This window comes from Epinephelus fuscoguttatus, linkage group LG10, assembly GCF_011397635.1.
Source record: "Epinephelus fuscoguttatus linkage group LG10, E.fuscoguttatus.final_Chr_v1".
NCBI classification, from domain to species: domain Eukaryota; kingdom Metazoa; phylum Chordata; class Actinopteri; order Perciformes; family Serranidae; genus Epinephelus; species Epinephelus fuscoguttatus.
The window spans coordinates 35,047,649-35,064,525 of NC_064761.1; the positions used below are offsets into that span (position 1 = coordinate 35,047,649).

A 16,877-nucleotide genomic window follows, 5' to 3' on the forward strand; every position below is an offset into this window, starting at 1 on the left:
ATACAGCATAGGGCGAGTGGTGTTTCCTATCTTACCTTTCAATCACCAGAAAGGACTTTAACATAAGTGAACTCTGTGTCGGTCTCAATTTTTCTCAATCCAGTTGTAACTCAAGGTTTCAAATTAACCACAAGAGATGAAAAACAGAACAGTTATCAGACCACAGAATACACACCCCTTTCTCCTCAAACATAGATTGTGGCGATCTCGTGTTGTCAAGTTGACTTTGGTAATGAGATGATATGTCATCATTGTGTTAACAGCTTGTTGTGCTGCCCCTAAGTCGAGAAAACATATTTTTCCTTATTGTCTGACTGAATCGTAAATCATCGTCTGTTTAAGCTTGTTCTAGCTCTACACACTGTGTAACCGTTACACTGAGTCACGTGTCAGACTCCATGTTTTTTAATGGCTACAGGATGTTCTACATTACTTACTTTGCCTCCAAATTCAGCCTGACATATTTTAGTATATCTGACAACATTTGGATCTCCAAAATAAAGTCCTGTGTGTGCGAACAATATTTGGGTGCAGAGCAGGAGGTGACTGACCCACTGGCAGTTTGCTGCTTGTTCAGCTGCATTGAATTACTGCTTCTTAAAATACTTCAGGAAGCATTTTATTATTCACGGCAGCCACGACTCGACAGTGAATAAATCTTATGATCTTAGCCACTTGGCAAACACATGTGTGTGCAGTAGCTTCTCTTTTCATGTATATTTGTCAGGGCAGCTCATGATAAGTAAACAGCGGCTCCTGCAGATGCTGGAAAAGTTGTTTGCTCAAGGTTCAGCCTGCTGGGAGACAAATGGCTTCGCACAGCAGACAGAAAAAAATCATTAGCGCAGTGTGCTACTTTTATTTCTGTTGCCTGTGATCAAATCAGGTCGCCTGTGTGAATGTGTGCTTCACTGGGTGGGTCACTTGAAATACTTTCATCAGTGATTTACTGTGTAAAGAGCTGAGAGGCCAGTCTGCCTTTGAAAATATTTATCTAACCTCATTCTCCACTTGTCTTTGGCTCAGGTGGAGTTTTTATTTAGTGCTTGCACTGAATGTAAATGCTGAGACTCTGGTGATAGTTTGTGGAATAAACAGAAATTATCCAGGGTTACCTTTTAATGTATATATTTTTCCTATGTTATGTTATTCTGAAATGACTAAATAATAATTTGATAATGGCCGTCTTTTATTTTGAAATTCAAAGGTGAGTAATTTGTGCTTGTTTCACCACCAGCAGTACTAACTTAGGGTTTGTATGAAAAGGTTTATCATAATTAAAAGTCTAATAATTGTTACTGTCCATGTTTGTAAAAGCAAGAGCACTAGATAACAGGGATGCACGATATATGTCGAGCCGATAATGGGACATTTTTGTTACTGTGCATTATTCTGATAAGTAAAATTATAGCAGATAAATAGTGCCAATAATATAAAGCCAGATTTGGTTTGGTCAGGGCTACAGAATATTAAATCATACATATTTTCTCACTACATCTCAGCCTTTTTTACCTTCAGGTGAACATAAACTACAGGTTATACACTTCTTTTTAAAATACAAAAATGTGAAATTATTGGTTAGAGGTATCAGTTGAAAAAAAATCCACATCGTTGCATCTCTACTAAATAAAGTTAGAAAAACATCTGAACCTATAAGACGACTCTCATACACCTCTTCCTGAAACGCCTGACATTAACTCGCGTTAAGCAAAGGTTCAGTTTTGTATGTTCATTTTATATGTAAATATGATGATAATACAGGCTGTGTTTCGCTCTGAACGAGGCCCCAACTCAGTTTCAGTTCCGTCCTGGTGTCTCACATGTTCCCCTCGACATATCAGCCACAGGCAAATTGGTTTCAGTTCACTACAATCATATCAGTATTTGCTTTTGCCTGAATGCTGCTGGTGCCACAACGATACAGAGCACCCACCCAAACAACAGTGTCATCTAGTATCGCCTAACACAGCCGCAGATGTTCCTCAGTTTAGTTTAGGCTGCTCATAATAACACTGAAATAAATTAAACATAACTGTAGTAAGAAACTTAATGAACAAACCAACTGAGTTAATATGTTTGTGTATTGTTGAGCTCATCTCGCTGCCTTGATTTCGAGGTGTTTCTATACATCTTCTTTTTCTGGATCATAACCATCAGTGTTACTGTAGAGAAACATGTCTGAGTATGGTGGCTGGTATCGCTAATTACCAGCCCATCCCAGGTTTCCCATCACTGGGATATGACTCAACTATGAAGCTGTAAACAGGATACAGTGTAACTTAGATGGTTTTGTCAGCCATTAAAACATGAAACTGTGTTGAATGTCCAAAGATAAACCCACATGGACGGCAGCTAAAGTCAGGATATTACTCAGAAAATAACTGCTCTTCAGAAGCCTGATTAAAAAGTATTTATTTAATGTTTATGACTAAATAAGCAACAGTCAAAAATATAGTTAAGAAAAAAACACTTGGATATCATTTATTCGGCCTAAATGCATTGTTGAATATTTTGGGAAATACGCTCATTTACTTTCTGGTGGAGAATGACATGAGAAGTTAACTACAGGACTACAGCTAGCAGCTGGTTAGCTTAGCTTAGCACAAAGACTAGAAACAGAGGGAGACAGCGAAACAGCTTTCACATCAGTATGATATGCAGCTGGTCATCGTTATAGTTTAATGTGGCGGGACAACAATGAAAGTTAAGGCGGCAGAAGTCCGAGAAGGGTGGACGAGAGTGGTGATAGATGGGTCCAACAACCACCAACTTTCACCCAGGAGGCCGATGTTTGCTTCCTGTAAAAAGGCAAAACCAAACCCTGTTCTTTTTTCCTAAACTCAACCACGTGTGTGTTGTTGACAGGAAAAATGTCAATTTGTGGTGTTGTACCAACGTAGTGCTTTTATTTTGAAAGGGACTGTATGCAAACTGTACATTTCTTGTGAAAACAGAAGTGTGTTTTGAAAAGAGACAATGCATGTAACAGGCTAAAGTTGACACGGCGTCCCAGACGTCAACAATTAACACAGAAGATGACGTGGGGTGTTTTTCCGCTCTGAGTTGAAGTTTTTTCAACTGGAGGAGTTCAGAGTGCTCCAGCAAAAATGCCAGGCACCTAGAGCTCAGAAATGCAAGTGCGTCTCAACGTACAAACCGTGAGCAAAAAACTTAATTCTTTTTAAAAACAATTACAAAAAGTCACCTCCAGCTGCTAAAACACTTTCTGTATGATCGTGGATTTAAACTGCTTCATCAAGACTGTGTGGGTGTGGTTTGATCTGGTTTGATTGACAACAGTAAGACAACATAAACACCCAACAACACAACGCACAACTCATCACGTTTTGATTAAAATAATGCTAAATCCTGTTTGGTGCACAGACAGACGTGACCTCATTTTTTCCAGCTGGTTCAAAAAAGTGACAACAACCCAGAAAATAAAAGTATCATTCATGTGAAATCAACAAACTCTGGAAGAAACTTGCAGGACCATGTAGAACCCCATCGCTCACAGTAAGAAGCTGATTGAGAAAATAGGTTTCGGGGTCTTTACGCTTTGTGGTTTGAATTCACAACAACTTCTACCAATACCAATTTCAATTTAAGGAAGTAATCTGGGACATTTTAATATAAATCTGCCAGCAGTACACACCAGCAGCAGCTTGACACTGAATTCAAGGTTCATTTTGAAAAACACCATTAGCACAATAAAGTAACTCAAAGTAATTAGCGCTTAGAGTGGGTCATGTTCCCGCTTCACTGACCAGAGTTAGTCATCAACATTAATCATATTTTAATAATACGCTCCACCCAACCTCTCCTGTACACCACTGGGCTGTGTGCAAACAAGCAGGGTCACTGGTGGAGTCCTTCTTGACTTCACATCTACAGATATCATATTCAAACACACAGCCGCAGCACTGAGGAGAGGCCGTTTGAGCTTTTCAACCCAGAAAGTATTCTTTACCAGCAGCAGAGAACAGACAGCACCATGGCAGCCACCCTCTGTCAAGTGCTGGGCTTCATTCTGAGTTTGATAGGTCTGGCGGGAATAATTGCAGCAACGGGGATGGACCAGTGGGCAACGCAAGACCGACTCGACGACATTGTGACTTCTGTGTTCTATTCCTCGGGCCTGTGGAGATCGTGTGTGCAGCAGAGCTCCGGCTTCGCAGAGTGCCGACCATATTTCACCATACTGGGGCTGCCAGGTGAGCACTAATTTGTCGTTAGCAGAAGTAACATGGATGAAAATACAAAAAAAAAACAAAAAAACCAAAACAAATTAAGATAATTTGTTGGTTGAATGCAGCCACGTCTACAGAATATAAGTCAAATATGGCTGCACTTTTATGTTCCATTATTTATTGGTGTTATACTGGAATATTGGTTAATTATTGGGGTGAAAAGTTCATTATCACTGGTAAAAGGAATTAACTCACTGGGGGGATTAATATATCAGAACCAATTCAGTTCAGTTCTTCCTCAGAATGATGGGAAAATAATGACGGAAGGTCAAACCACACCCTTCGTTACTCAGTGGTGGAAATTCTCGTCGCTACCGCTTCCCGAAACCGACACAAAGAAAATTAGGTAAACACCTGATAAGACCTGTTCCCTGTTGAAACACACATAAAGATAAGCAGCAGCTCCGACGCTGCCATTTCATGACTCCACCACAGCGTTGGCGGTAACTTTGTTTTGCATCTAAAATGGCTGCCTTGATGATCCAGTTAATCGGCTTCATGTTGTCCGGGTTGGGGCAGTTCTTAATGTCAGCCGCGACTGCGATGGACATGTGGAGCTTGCAAGACCGATCTGTGAATGTGGTAACAAACATTTACACCTACTCCGGGTTGTGGAACACGTGCGTAGGGACAGCATACGGTACGACACAGTGCAGGCCGTTTTTCACCATCCTGGGACTGCCAGGTAAGAGAATTACACTCTGAGAGAAAAAAAAGACATTTATCAAACATTTCTCCACATGTTGGATTAAGCAGAACATTTTTCCAAAGGACCTTGGAAGGTACTTTAGAATATTCGGGAGGTTTTAGGGCAGATTTTCTCCATTTCCCTGCTGCATGAAAAATGCAGCGGACTGCAGAAAAGATGGTGTCTCTCTGGAATCAAATGGAAATTTGATGAGACATCCAAAGCTTAGCTGAGCAAGCACAAGCTTTAGCAGAGTGTCACACAATGTAAAGTACATTTCCACACTCTGTACTTAACAGCTGAATGTAGTGTAGAGCATATTGTACATAAGGTCTTAAAGGCTTAAGTGGGAAAGAATACAGGTACAATATCTGAGTCCATTGAAAGACGACATTTGGGTCAATATGTTTTACTAAACGCTGCCTCGAGTTATGAGTTTTATGTCGCTGGAAACATAACTGCAGTTTTGTTTTCTTGCTTTTCACTTTAATTGCAAACAAATGCCATGAACTCTGAGCTCTCTGAGCCTCTTTTGATTAATTCCTGATACACGTGCAAAGATCCAAGATTTTGATCATTTAGGAGCGACCTACAGCCTTTTAGCATCACCTTAAGTAATTCACAGTTTCTTGCATGTATATGTGTGTGTGTGAGGATTTCTGTAGATATATCTGTATATTTGTATAGATGTCTTTCTGCTTTATTGTTGTATTATTCTTTAAAGCATCCTGAACTGTGTATGAAATTCTGCCAGACAGGTCAAATTTGAACTTAAGATAGTTCGATAATTTAATTTTTTAAAAACATATCTTTTGTCTCTTGAATAGCTGGACAGCTGAATATTTAAATAACAACAGGCCTACCATAGTAGTCCAGTCAATCTAATTAAAAATGGGCCCAGCTAGGGAGAAATTGCAATAGTAATGTTTCATGGTGACATGATGTCAACATTGGAGGCTCTATGTACACCTATCCTACACATGTGGTGTCTTTTCCAAAGTTTCTGGAGGTCAATCTTTTCAATAAAACACTTTTTAAGAGAAAGAGCCAGAAAACAGGTTAGTAAACAGTAGAAAGCAGCATGGAGGCAAGTGAAATATGTTGCAGTGGTGCAGTGAGTGTCAGACTGAATTTACCAGCGCACCATGTCAGGTCACTCACTCTCCAGGACTGTGAGTGTTACATGAATAACACTGACCAACAGGACCAGACTGGCCGACCCATATGCTCTCACTCAGTGGATGGATGATGTCACAGGAAGCTTTGTGGTTGATTACTGTGCCAATCTTACAAAGGAGGACGACACTTGAACAGTTTTCTTTGGTTTGTTTTGCGATCAGAGCTAACGTTAGCTAATGTGCTAAAAAGTTAGCATTACAGAGAAATCCAACATTCCTCTTAATCCCTCCCCAGTTTCTGATGAGGTGGACATGATAACCCTTAATACACATAACGTTATTCATCCCTACAACAGGAAATACTTTTCCCTAACCTGATATGAAGTGTGCGCTGCACATGTGAGCATTTTTGATGATGGCCTCCGTCCAGTCCTTTGGTCTTAACGCATTTAACCATAGCTGTCTTTGTGTTTGTTGACGGGCAGTGGCGGCTGGTTTTGAGCCATGACTCCTTCTATTCTGGCTCCCAATAACACAACAAGACCACATTTTAAGACTCCTATTAAGCCTACAGCCCTGTGGTGGAGAGGCAGGTTTGCCTTTAGCTAATAAAATGATGTCATTGTGATGTCAGCCCTGTAGGGGTCTATGAACTATCTGTAGATACCTTAATAAAGTGTTACTGCAGTTTATGTTGCAGCTGGTGGAAATTGAGCTAATTTTAAATTTTAATAACTTTATTTACTTGTTTCATATGTAAAAATATATCATAATTTATTGCGATAATTATTGAGTAAAATGTTTTCCTCTGAAATGTTGTGGAGTTGAAGAAGAAAGTAAAAAACATACCGAAGCACACAAGTCCTTCACCTTATTTCCAACCAAGCTGCAGATCAGTTTTATGAGGAAATGTGATGAGAAATGTTCTGACTGGTGTAACTGTGACTTTCAGCTCTGCTTCAGGCCGTTCGCGCCCTGATGATTGTCGGTATTGTTCTCGGAGCCATCGGCTGCCTGATCGCCATTTTTTCCCTGAAGTGCTTGAAAATGGGGAACATGGAGGACAACATGAAAGCGACAATGTCTCTGACATCTGGAATTATGTTTCTTCTTGCAGGTGCAGTAGTGTTTTCAGTGTTCTGTCAGTTATTAAAGCTAAACTGCTCTGCACCGATCTCATTATCTGCTCTCAATTTGTAGGTGTCTGCGGCATCGCCGGGGTGTCGGCCTTCGCTAACTTGATTGTGCAGAGTTTTCGCTTCACAACATTCACCGAGGGTGGGTTCAATATGTTTGGAGGAGGGGGTGTTGGCGGACTTTCAGGAAATCTCGCTCCAAGGTAAAGTCTTCTTAAGATGATGTTTTATCTGATACAACACTTTGTGATGTTTTACTGTAACCACTGTCTTCTTTCAGGTACACTTTTGGCCCCGCTCTTTTCGTGGGCTGGATCGGCGCAGCTATCCTGGTCATTGGAGGCATCCTGATGTGTCTGGCCTGCCGTGGGATGACTCCAGATAATAGGCAACGGTATGTTTCATCAGTGAAGGAGGAAATAACTGATCTGTGACCTTTAATGACCTTTTACAGAAATGGTGGGGTCTGTGAAATATCTGTCTTTGACAACATTGTATTTAAAAGCCTCTCGGCTTTAGTTTTATAATAAAAAAATATTTTGATATTCATTTTGCTTTTAGGTGTAGGGCAGACATCAGGGAACTATTATTGCACATTTAGGGTGCTTTCACACCTGCCTTGTTTGGTTTGGTTCAGTTGAACTCAAGTTCTTTTGCCCCCTAAGTGCGGTTCGTTTGGGCAGGTGTGAACACAGCAATCACACTCAGGTGTGCACCAAAACAACCGGACCGAGATCTTCTTGAAGGGGTGGTCTCAGTCCGGTTACAAACAAACTCTGGTGCGGTTCGTTTGTGGTGAGAACGTGTTCCAACCTCAATCTGAACCAACTGCAGTCACGTGACACATTGTTTGGGTTAAACATGAGCATGTTACAGTCCTGGAGGATTATTAATGTGCACCTCCTCCTGTACTGCCTTAATATGCACATTCAGCACATCCAATGCATCAAAACATTGTTTTCTAGTTGGAGCCGCGCCTCGTTTTCAAACTGTATGGTTTGACTAAAATGAACAGTGACAGCAATATAGTCCACGATGAGCAGCGCTAAAATCAACCTGCATAGTTGTCCCTCCATTGTGACATTAGAAAGTGTCACATTTATCTCGCAAGTGTACTCTTCTTCAACGTTTTGTTTACTTCCTGGATTTTTCCCATATGGAAATTCTGACCAATCAAGAGCAGCTTTTTCGCTCAAGGCATTTGATCTGGTCCGCTTGTAAATGTTGCCGTGAGAACACGAACCAACTCTCGGCCATTATGCACCTTTGTAACAAAATGAGTCCCTAAATCAGACCAAAGCAAGACAACTCTAGCTCGTTGGCATTATACGCTTCTGCAAACCATGAATACATTTCATTTATACATTTGATACATATCCGTTTCTAAAGTGATGTAATATAAGCTGACTTTGTCATCGGGAGGTAGACAGGATGGTGGTTCTTATTCCGAAGTCATCAAATACCGCCACTTTGTCAGTGATGTCATCGTCAGACACCAACGCCAAAAGACACTATTTGTGGCAATATGATTTGTCATTGAGCGGCATCAGTGTGTAACACGGCTGGATGGAGCCTTTTGCGATGTTATAATACACCGCCAGTTGTCAGGACAGCACCTGTCGTGGCGGTATGATGTATCGGTGGACGACAACGAAATTTAAGAAGCTAGAGAGTCCCTAAAGGTGCATGGGGTGGTTGATGGTCCAACAAACCTCGGACTTTCACCCAGGAGGCTGGTGTTCACTTCCTGTATGAATATTGAGCCAAACCATGATGTTTTTTTTCTAAACATTACCATGTGCTTTGTTTTTGTCCCAGCGTTGGTTGTGGCGTCCCAGACCATTAACAGCAGACGTAGAAGGATACTGAGCCAGAAATATATAAACATAAAAGGCGACTGACAAAGTGGTGACATGTGACGACTTGGTTTTGTTCAACTTTATGTGGGGGTATCTGAAAAACTAAAGTGTATTTGAGGACTTGTGCCTATACTGTGCCCCCTCGACCTCTGATATCAAACTCCCGCCCCTGTAAAGCACCCCTGGATAAATTCTATTATGCTGTGGAGCAGTAAAAATCTTTCTTTTGAAAGTTAAGGACACAAACTCAGCAAAATGTAAATGCAAGTCATTTGATGTGTGTGTGGGGTTTTTTTCTCTGCATATACATAATGCAGAGTTGCAAATGCTTGCGAGGCTGCTTACAGAACAATACACAGGAACCCTAATATTCTCCTGGTCACACTTTTTTACTTGCAGTATATTTTCAATCCTGTTGTTTATGACAATTTTAATATTCATGAGGTGAAATAACCAGACTGATGAGGCGTAGGTGTGACTTTGGATATTTTATTTCACTTCAGCAGCTAAAGAGACTTCAGACTAGACTCTTTATGCGTCTGCCTTTTATTTAAAGTTGTTTATTTTCTGATAATCTCCAGGTACGACGGGATGGCCTACAAAGCCCCCTCTCACCACACTATCTACAAGTCTGACAGACCCCGTCCAGCCTACAACGACTCCTACAAGGCCCAGAGTATGGACGGACCTCAGTCCAACCAGAGATTCGACTATGTGTAGAATCATTCACTCTTGTAGATACCTCTCTTTTATATTTTGCCACTCTGTGATGATTCAGCATTTTTCTCTTGTTTTATCGTATTAATGGGAAGAGTGGTTGTTTATTTTTTTTATTTCTCTCTAATTTGCCTAAACTGCTAAACATCTAGGGTTGCAACGGTATGAGACTTTCATGGTACTGTCTCAGGAAATATTAAAGTATAACAGTATTACAGAATTATTATTATCAGTTACAGTGATCCTTAAAGGAATGAAAACACAAAGGTACTTTTTAGTTAAACAAATGTTTTATTATTGTAACTGAAACTTCAAACCATTTTTTAAAATGAAAGTATGTTTAAAAACTCTCCCTTCTGAACATAACTTAAATTAAGGTTATATTCTCTGCATTTTTCCCAATACTGTCATTAAGTAATTATACATGGTACGATATGTGAGAATTTACATACCACAGTTAACCTTGAAACCAATATACCACCGCAACCCTTTAAACTTCTATGGTGTTTTTTAATGTTTGTTTGTTTTTTAAAATAACATTACTAATTATCAAATGCTGTTTTGTGATTTGTATTGTTATTTTTGTGTCAAATAAAAAAAATGTGATTCTTATTTTGTCTAATTCAAAATTCAGCACCACAACATGCAACACAAAATAAAGATAATGGCAGTCCGACCAGAGATTCGACTATGTGTAGAATCATTCGATTAATTAGATTCGATTCGATTAATTAGAAAACTGGAGCCCGTCCGGTGCACCCGGTGTTTGTAGTGTCAGTTCAAACTTAGCCTAGTGTACTGTTAGTGGAGATTTACAAATCACTAAATCAAAAGGGTCACACCACACAAACTGTTTACCATCTAGAGACTCAACCCAAATCACCAGAAAAAAATGCTGGCGATGTACATTTCTGCAAACCACGGATATGTTACATTTACATTATTAAATGGCAGATACATATGGTTACTGTGTGGTTAGTTTAGGCACAAAAAACACCTGTTATGGAAAAGATCATGTTTTGGCCTAAAATAACCAGATTTACAGGCACTATCCAGCCTGGAAATGCGGCAGTGTCTCCACTTCATGTGGCATTATGCCCAGTGAAAATAAACAGCAGGGTCTCTACAAAATACAACCGGTTTTGTTGTTAGTTGGTCTTGAACAGTGGTCTGCACCTTGGCAGGTATCTTACCGATATGTCATACCATCCACCATCCCCTCCACCCAAACCCCCAGGAACAGCGCTGAGCTTTGAAGGCAATTTTTGTAGTTGCCAAAAACAGAATTACACCAGCAAGTGATGCCGTGTGGCCCAAATAGAATTTTTGCCATTGACTTACATTGGGAAAGAGACACCTGTAAATCAATGGATACATTTTTTTGAGCATCAAAACCCAGAAATGACTTATTTCACTATCGGGATTTTAACCATTTGGTCTGATAACATTTCGAAAGTCTAGAAGAGCTGCAAGATTAAATCATTTCATCCCCACTTAAATTAGCAGAGCGCTAAACCAAAAGTTAGCTGTTTGGCCTACAGAGTTTAGCTGCTTGGCAACACTGCTGCACAGCCGTTGATGGTCATCGTAAATCAGGATTTACACTTTTGCTTCGAATCGACGCCATGCCTACAGAGGTACTGTGGCAACGTAGAGTCTATAGCTGTGTTTCCATCCAAAAGTGATTCGAATCATTGGGAAATGTTACCAGAAACAAAACAAGAATCGCATTATTCGTCTTCTACGTTTTCTGGCAGTTGGCAACCAGCTTGTAAATGCATTGCCGCCTTCCCGACCTGGAGTGTGGATATCACCATGGAGAGAGGTGCGTTACATCAGACTTAATTCGAACATAACTGTTTCCATCCCCCGTTTTGCAAATCAACATTTTTCAAATCAACCAAAACCCGGCTAAAGCGAGCGTATTTTAGTTTGTGCGAATCAGGGGATTTTAATTCAAATTTTGGTGTTTCCATCATAATTTTCCGATGTGGCACTTCTAGATGCGCATCTAAACAGGCTGATGGAAACATGGCTTATGACATTTGTCAGTGAACCTTGTGAGTTATAATGGAGCCGAATATTGTAACGTTAACTTTGTTAAATGTTGCTGTTGTCCCTGGCGGGAACAGCCCATTGGTTCGACATCCCATTGTTCCAACCATATTAAACTCATTGTTCCTAAGTCCGTTCCGAAATCATCATGATGCCCTGTGGTTAAGGTCTGGTTAGGTTTATGCACAAAAACTACTTGGTTAGGGTCAGGAAAACATCATGGTGTGGGTTAAAATGAAAAAGAAAGTGACAAACACATAAGCCGTGAGCCTGCTCCGCCTCAAGCTGGTCGCGGCGCACCATACGCCCGCCGCGAGCTGTTCAGCACCGCGGACATTCGGACTAATGGGATGTCGAACCAATGGGCTGTCGAACCAATGACATGGACCCGTCCCTGGCTTCATATGAGTAGAGGAAATGTCCATTAGCAGCTAGGCTAATTTATACAATGTAAAATGCCAGAACTGAAGGAGCTTCTTGAATGAATGGTGAAATGTCTTCAAGAAATACAAGCAAAGTCAAAGTCATCTCATCTACTACTTCCCTTTAGAAACTTTATTCTGATTTGTATGAAACGTATAAATGTAATATATTCATGGTTTGCAGAAACATACAATGCCAAAATTTTCTCCTGCCAAAAAGTAGAGAGTAGTTCTTACTATTTCATCCCAGTAACTGTCAGATGTAACTGTTGTGTATAGGCAAGCTAACAGAACCAACAACAAAAGTAACGTTAGCTTGTTAATGTAGCACCTGTTTAAACTGTTTAGGAAAAGAGGCAATAATATGGTTGATATACACCTTACTGGACTTGATCAAAATGCTGTTAAATAATGATGCAACCCTTTGTAAGATTACATTTCACAAACATTTACCCAGTGTAGCTTAAATTACAAAACATGCTAATAGCCCACCGTTAGCTTAAATGACAATGTGAGTTGGGTAAGCCAAATCTTTACTAGCTAAGACATTTCTTTAGTTTTATGGTGCAATTTACTGTAGTAAAGTACATAGCTGTTCCTAAGAATTTAAAGGTGATTTATATTTGTGCATCAGCTCTACACAGAGCCTTTGCACGTGACCTATGTCATTGTGAGTCTTTATACTCGTGTGGTGTGTCTGTCGCTCTGCAGTCACACTTTGGTGATGGGGTTTCTATGAAGTGCTGTAAAGTTTGATTGATTCAAAACACACCTAAACAACACATTAAAACAAGGTGACAAAATCAAACACGAGTACACAAATCTTCCCCACAAATACAACAAATGCTAACGTTATTAGCACAAGTCATTGCTGCATTTCCTGTCGGGATAGCGCCATGACAAGCAGTTATGCCTCCAAACCGGGTATTTTAAGCAAAACATGATCTTTTCCTAACCGTAACCAAGGGGTTTTTGTGCCTAAACTTACAGTAACCACATGTTAACCACAGTGTTGTTTAAACATCAAATTTTTACATATTTGCTAGCCTACGCCATAATGCGCAAATGTAACTTATTGGTGATTTGCAGAGACGTACAATGCCACCATTGTTTCTGGCCATTGGGTTGCTTGTATCATAGGTACATAAGACAGGGATACATTGACTGTTAATGAATATAATTAAATTAATGTATTTAACAGGAACATTTTAAATGAGTGGAAAAGTTTCATACATTAAAGAAATGTAGGAGAGCATGCTGATTTAATTTGAGCATATCCTGTCATAAAAGAGTGCATCTAAACATCTGAAACAAATATTGATTATTGTGTTGTTGTTTATCCTATTAGTGTTATCAATAGAAAATGCAGTGGTCATCAGTTTATCCATGGTAGTTAACCTGTTATCTGCAGCCCTGCAGCACCATATGATAAATAAAATAATTGTCACGTTGTTTCAGGGTAATTGAATAAAGTGAATGGCTCCCCTCAGATAGAAGCTGCATTTATGTAAGCTTTGCTCATTGGTCAGATGCTGTGCACTGTATGTATCTGGTCTGGTCTTTGATAGCAGGGCGGCTCACTTCCTGTTAGTCCTTTGGGATGTGTCTGTATTTCCCAGGGAACGGGCAGAAAAGGGTTTAGATGATTTGCATGAAATCACATTTCTTGATAATACAATTAATGGAAGTAATGAGTAGGTGGTAACATTTAATCACACTTAAAGTGAGTCATTCATTGTTTTAATTAGACTGTAGCAAAGTAATGGCTCAGCTTTAAAACGATGTGACGAACCTTTATAAAGCTCTTTTTCAGAGAGTCCTCCGTGTTAGAAGAGGCGTGGCTTGGCCTGCAGCGAACACTCTAATATCTCCAATATGGTTGATGTTACGAGTTCGTGGGTATGGAAGCCCATTTCCATCAGTGTGATGAACAAAATATTAATAATAAATTTTAAATAAATAACTTAAAAATTAATATATATATATATATATATATATATACACACACACACACACACACACACATATATATATATGTGTGTGTGTGTGTGTGTGTATAAGAAACTTTCACTAAATAATGACTGGGTATCTCATAATAGTGAGAAACTTTATGAATAAATAATAAAAAACTTTCTGAAAATAATTAGAAACTTTCTCAGAATAATGGGTTAATATGTGATCTCGAAATTTTTCTCAAAATAATGTGTAAGTGTCTCAAAATAATGAGAAACTTTATGAAAAATGTGAGAAACATTATCAAAATAATTAATTCAGAGAGACTATCTCAAAAATAATGAGAAAATTGCCCTAAATAATGAATTAGTATCTCAAAATAATGAAAAACTTTCTCAAAAATAATAAGTTGGTGTCTTAGAGTAATGAAGAACTTTCTCAAAGTAACGAGTTAGGATCTTAAAATAATGAGAACTTTTTTCAGATAATTAGTTAGTGGGCTATCTCTAGTCAGCTAAAATTGATTTGAAACTTTCTCAAAAATACTGAGTTAGTATCTCAAAATAATGAGAAACTACCTCAAAATAATGGGTTAATGGGCAGCCTCAAAAATTTTCTTGTAATGAGTTAGCTTCTCAAAATAATGACAAAGTTTTTCAAGATAATGAGTGAGTATCTCAAAATAATGAGAAACAACGGTAACTTGTTATTTTTAAAAAGTTTCTCATTATAAAATGACGCACATGATCTTTTTTTTTTCTTTACATATTTTCTTTTACATCTAATACCGATTATAACTACCTGCCCTGTTACGGACATGAGTTGTTCCTCTTGAGGTAAATGTATTAATAAGAACAGTCCTTGTGAAGTTCAGAATTAAATTAAGTGAACAAGATTATTTTAATGGTGAATCATTGGTTAAATATTTTCATCAACTTAATGCATCTGTAATGTTTCTTAAACCTGAACCTGTTATTAAGTAAATGTCTTTAATGTGTCTGTTATGTCACACAGTTCTTATTAACTTTAAACAAAAATACAAAAAGTTGATAAGAAATTTGACTTTTTAATCTCAGGCACAGGTGATTTTTGTCAGTTTTAAATGCTGGCTCCTGTCGTACAGAATGATCACACCATCACATAGAAGCATCTTTTAGCTCAAGAAGGAAGTGGGTGTGTACAATAAAGGGATGTTATAGGCAATCTGCTTTTAACCGGTTCTGGATTACAGTGATCTGTTGTACATGAATGCATCTGCACACTGTTTGCACATGTTAGATACTGCATATCATAGTGCACTGAGATTTCTTACAAACTGTTAAGCCCTCACTCATCACTATACACTTTATTCCAGGGCTGGTTGGCCATCTTTGACCTTTCGTAGGCTCAGTCACTGCATTTGTTCATTTATAAAGCCATACTGCGTAAACCTCCTTCGTACAGTTGTACTTTGATTGAACAGAGATATGACTGTAGCTGTAGTCTCAAGATTTAGTTTTGTTGTCTGTTCCTGGTGCTTGGACTAAGCTGGGAGAGCTGGAATTACCCTCACAAAGAGTTGAAACTACGAAACTGCTTGATTTTAAAGCCCTCATAAGTACAGGGATGACTGAATTGGTTGGTTCTTGCCATTGTGCGTAGGTGTTGTAATATTTCTACATGCTACTGTAGATCTTTTTATGTTATAATTGTGTTGTTGTTTGGCTGGTTTTTGATTTTGTAAACCTGAGTTTGCTGCTGATTTTTAGTTCCAGTTAAGGTAGGACCATCATGTGCTCCAGCAAACACATTCTCATCCCTGGAACTCTGGCTCCACCTACTGGCTGAATGATGCATCACTGCTCTGGTGGTGAAGTGAGACATGTGATTCAGTGTTAGTGGAGCATGTTACCTTTAAATGATGATAACATTGTACTTCTTCCTACTCCTCTGCTCTTTAATGTGTATACTGTCTCTGATGAGATTATTGTGGCTAACCTTGATGCAGGGTGTCCTCACCTCTGACCACAGCTGCCCAGCACCATTGTTTCAGCACTTACCCTCAGGGTCTGTTCTGCCTGGGCTGGAACTGTTAAACCTGCAGTGGTATCAATATTACATTTTAGCTCAAACTTCACATCAGTAATCATAAGATGCAACAATAACTCTGGTTAATACTGCTGGACTCTCCCTGCTGACCCATTCTGGAGTTTTCCAATGGTACCCTGGTACTGCTTCACTGCCAGCAGATGGGGGGACACTCCCCCTGACTTTATTATTATTAATCATTATTTAGTTATTGGTATTGGTGGTAATAGATCGGATGGCTTGTAGCCATGAGCCCAATTGACCAAAGTGAGAGCTGTGTCCGTATACTCAGCATAAGGTCGAACATGTTTTCGATGGGTGTTGGCTTCCGCCAGGGTTGTCCTTTGTCACTGATCCTGTTTGTGATTTTCATGGACAGGATCTCAAGGCGCAGCCGGGGGGAGGAAAGGGTCTGGTTTGGTGTCCTCAGAATTGCATCTCTGCTTTTCACAGATGATGTGGTTCTGTTGGCTTCATCACACGTGACCTCCAGCATGTACTGGGGCAGTTTGCAGCCAAGTGTGAAGAGGTCAGGATGAGAATCAGCACCTCCAAATCTGAGGACATGGTTCTCTGCTGGAAAGCAGTGGATGATTGCCCTCTCCGCGTTGG

General features: G+C 39.5%; 2 protein-coding genes across 4 annotated transcripts in view; one reads left to right on the forward strand and one right to left on the reverse strand.

The window, feature by feature from the left end:
- The window catches only part of LOC125895849 (uncharacterized), a 369,147-nt gene that overhangs the window by 126,007 nt on the left and 226,263 nt on the right, over positions 1-16,877 (reverse strand). The window lies entirely within an intron of this gene.
- Positions 3,680-10,380, forward strand: LOC125895846 (claudin-18-like). 2 transcript variants are annotated; one of them, XM_049588000.1, is made up of 5 exons: positions 3,680-4,214; positions 7,009-7,173; positions 7,257-7,395; positions 7,473-7,586; positions 9,633-10,380. In XM_049588000.1, exons 1-5 carry the CDS (start codon positions 3,995-3,997, stop codon positions 9,769-9,771), a joined length of 777 nt encoding a protein of 258 aa, XP_049443957.1. In that variant the 5' UTR covers positions 3,680-3,994; the 3' UTR covers positions 9,772-10,380. The 2 variants fall into 2 exon arrangements, with proteins under 2 accessions (XP_049443957.1, XP_049443958.1); XM_049588001.1 differs by lacking the exon at positions 3,680-4,214 and adding an exon at positions 4,679-4,935.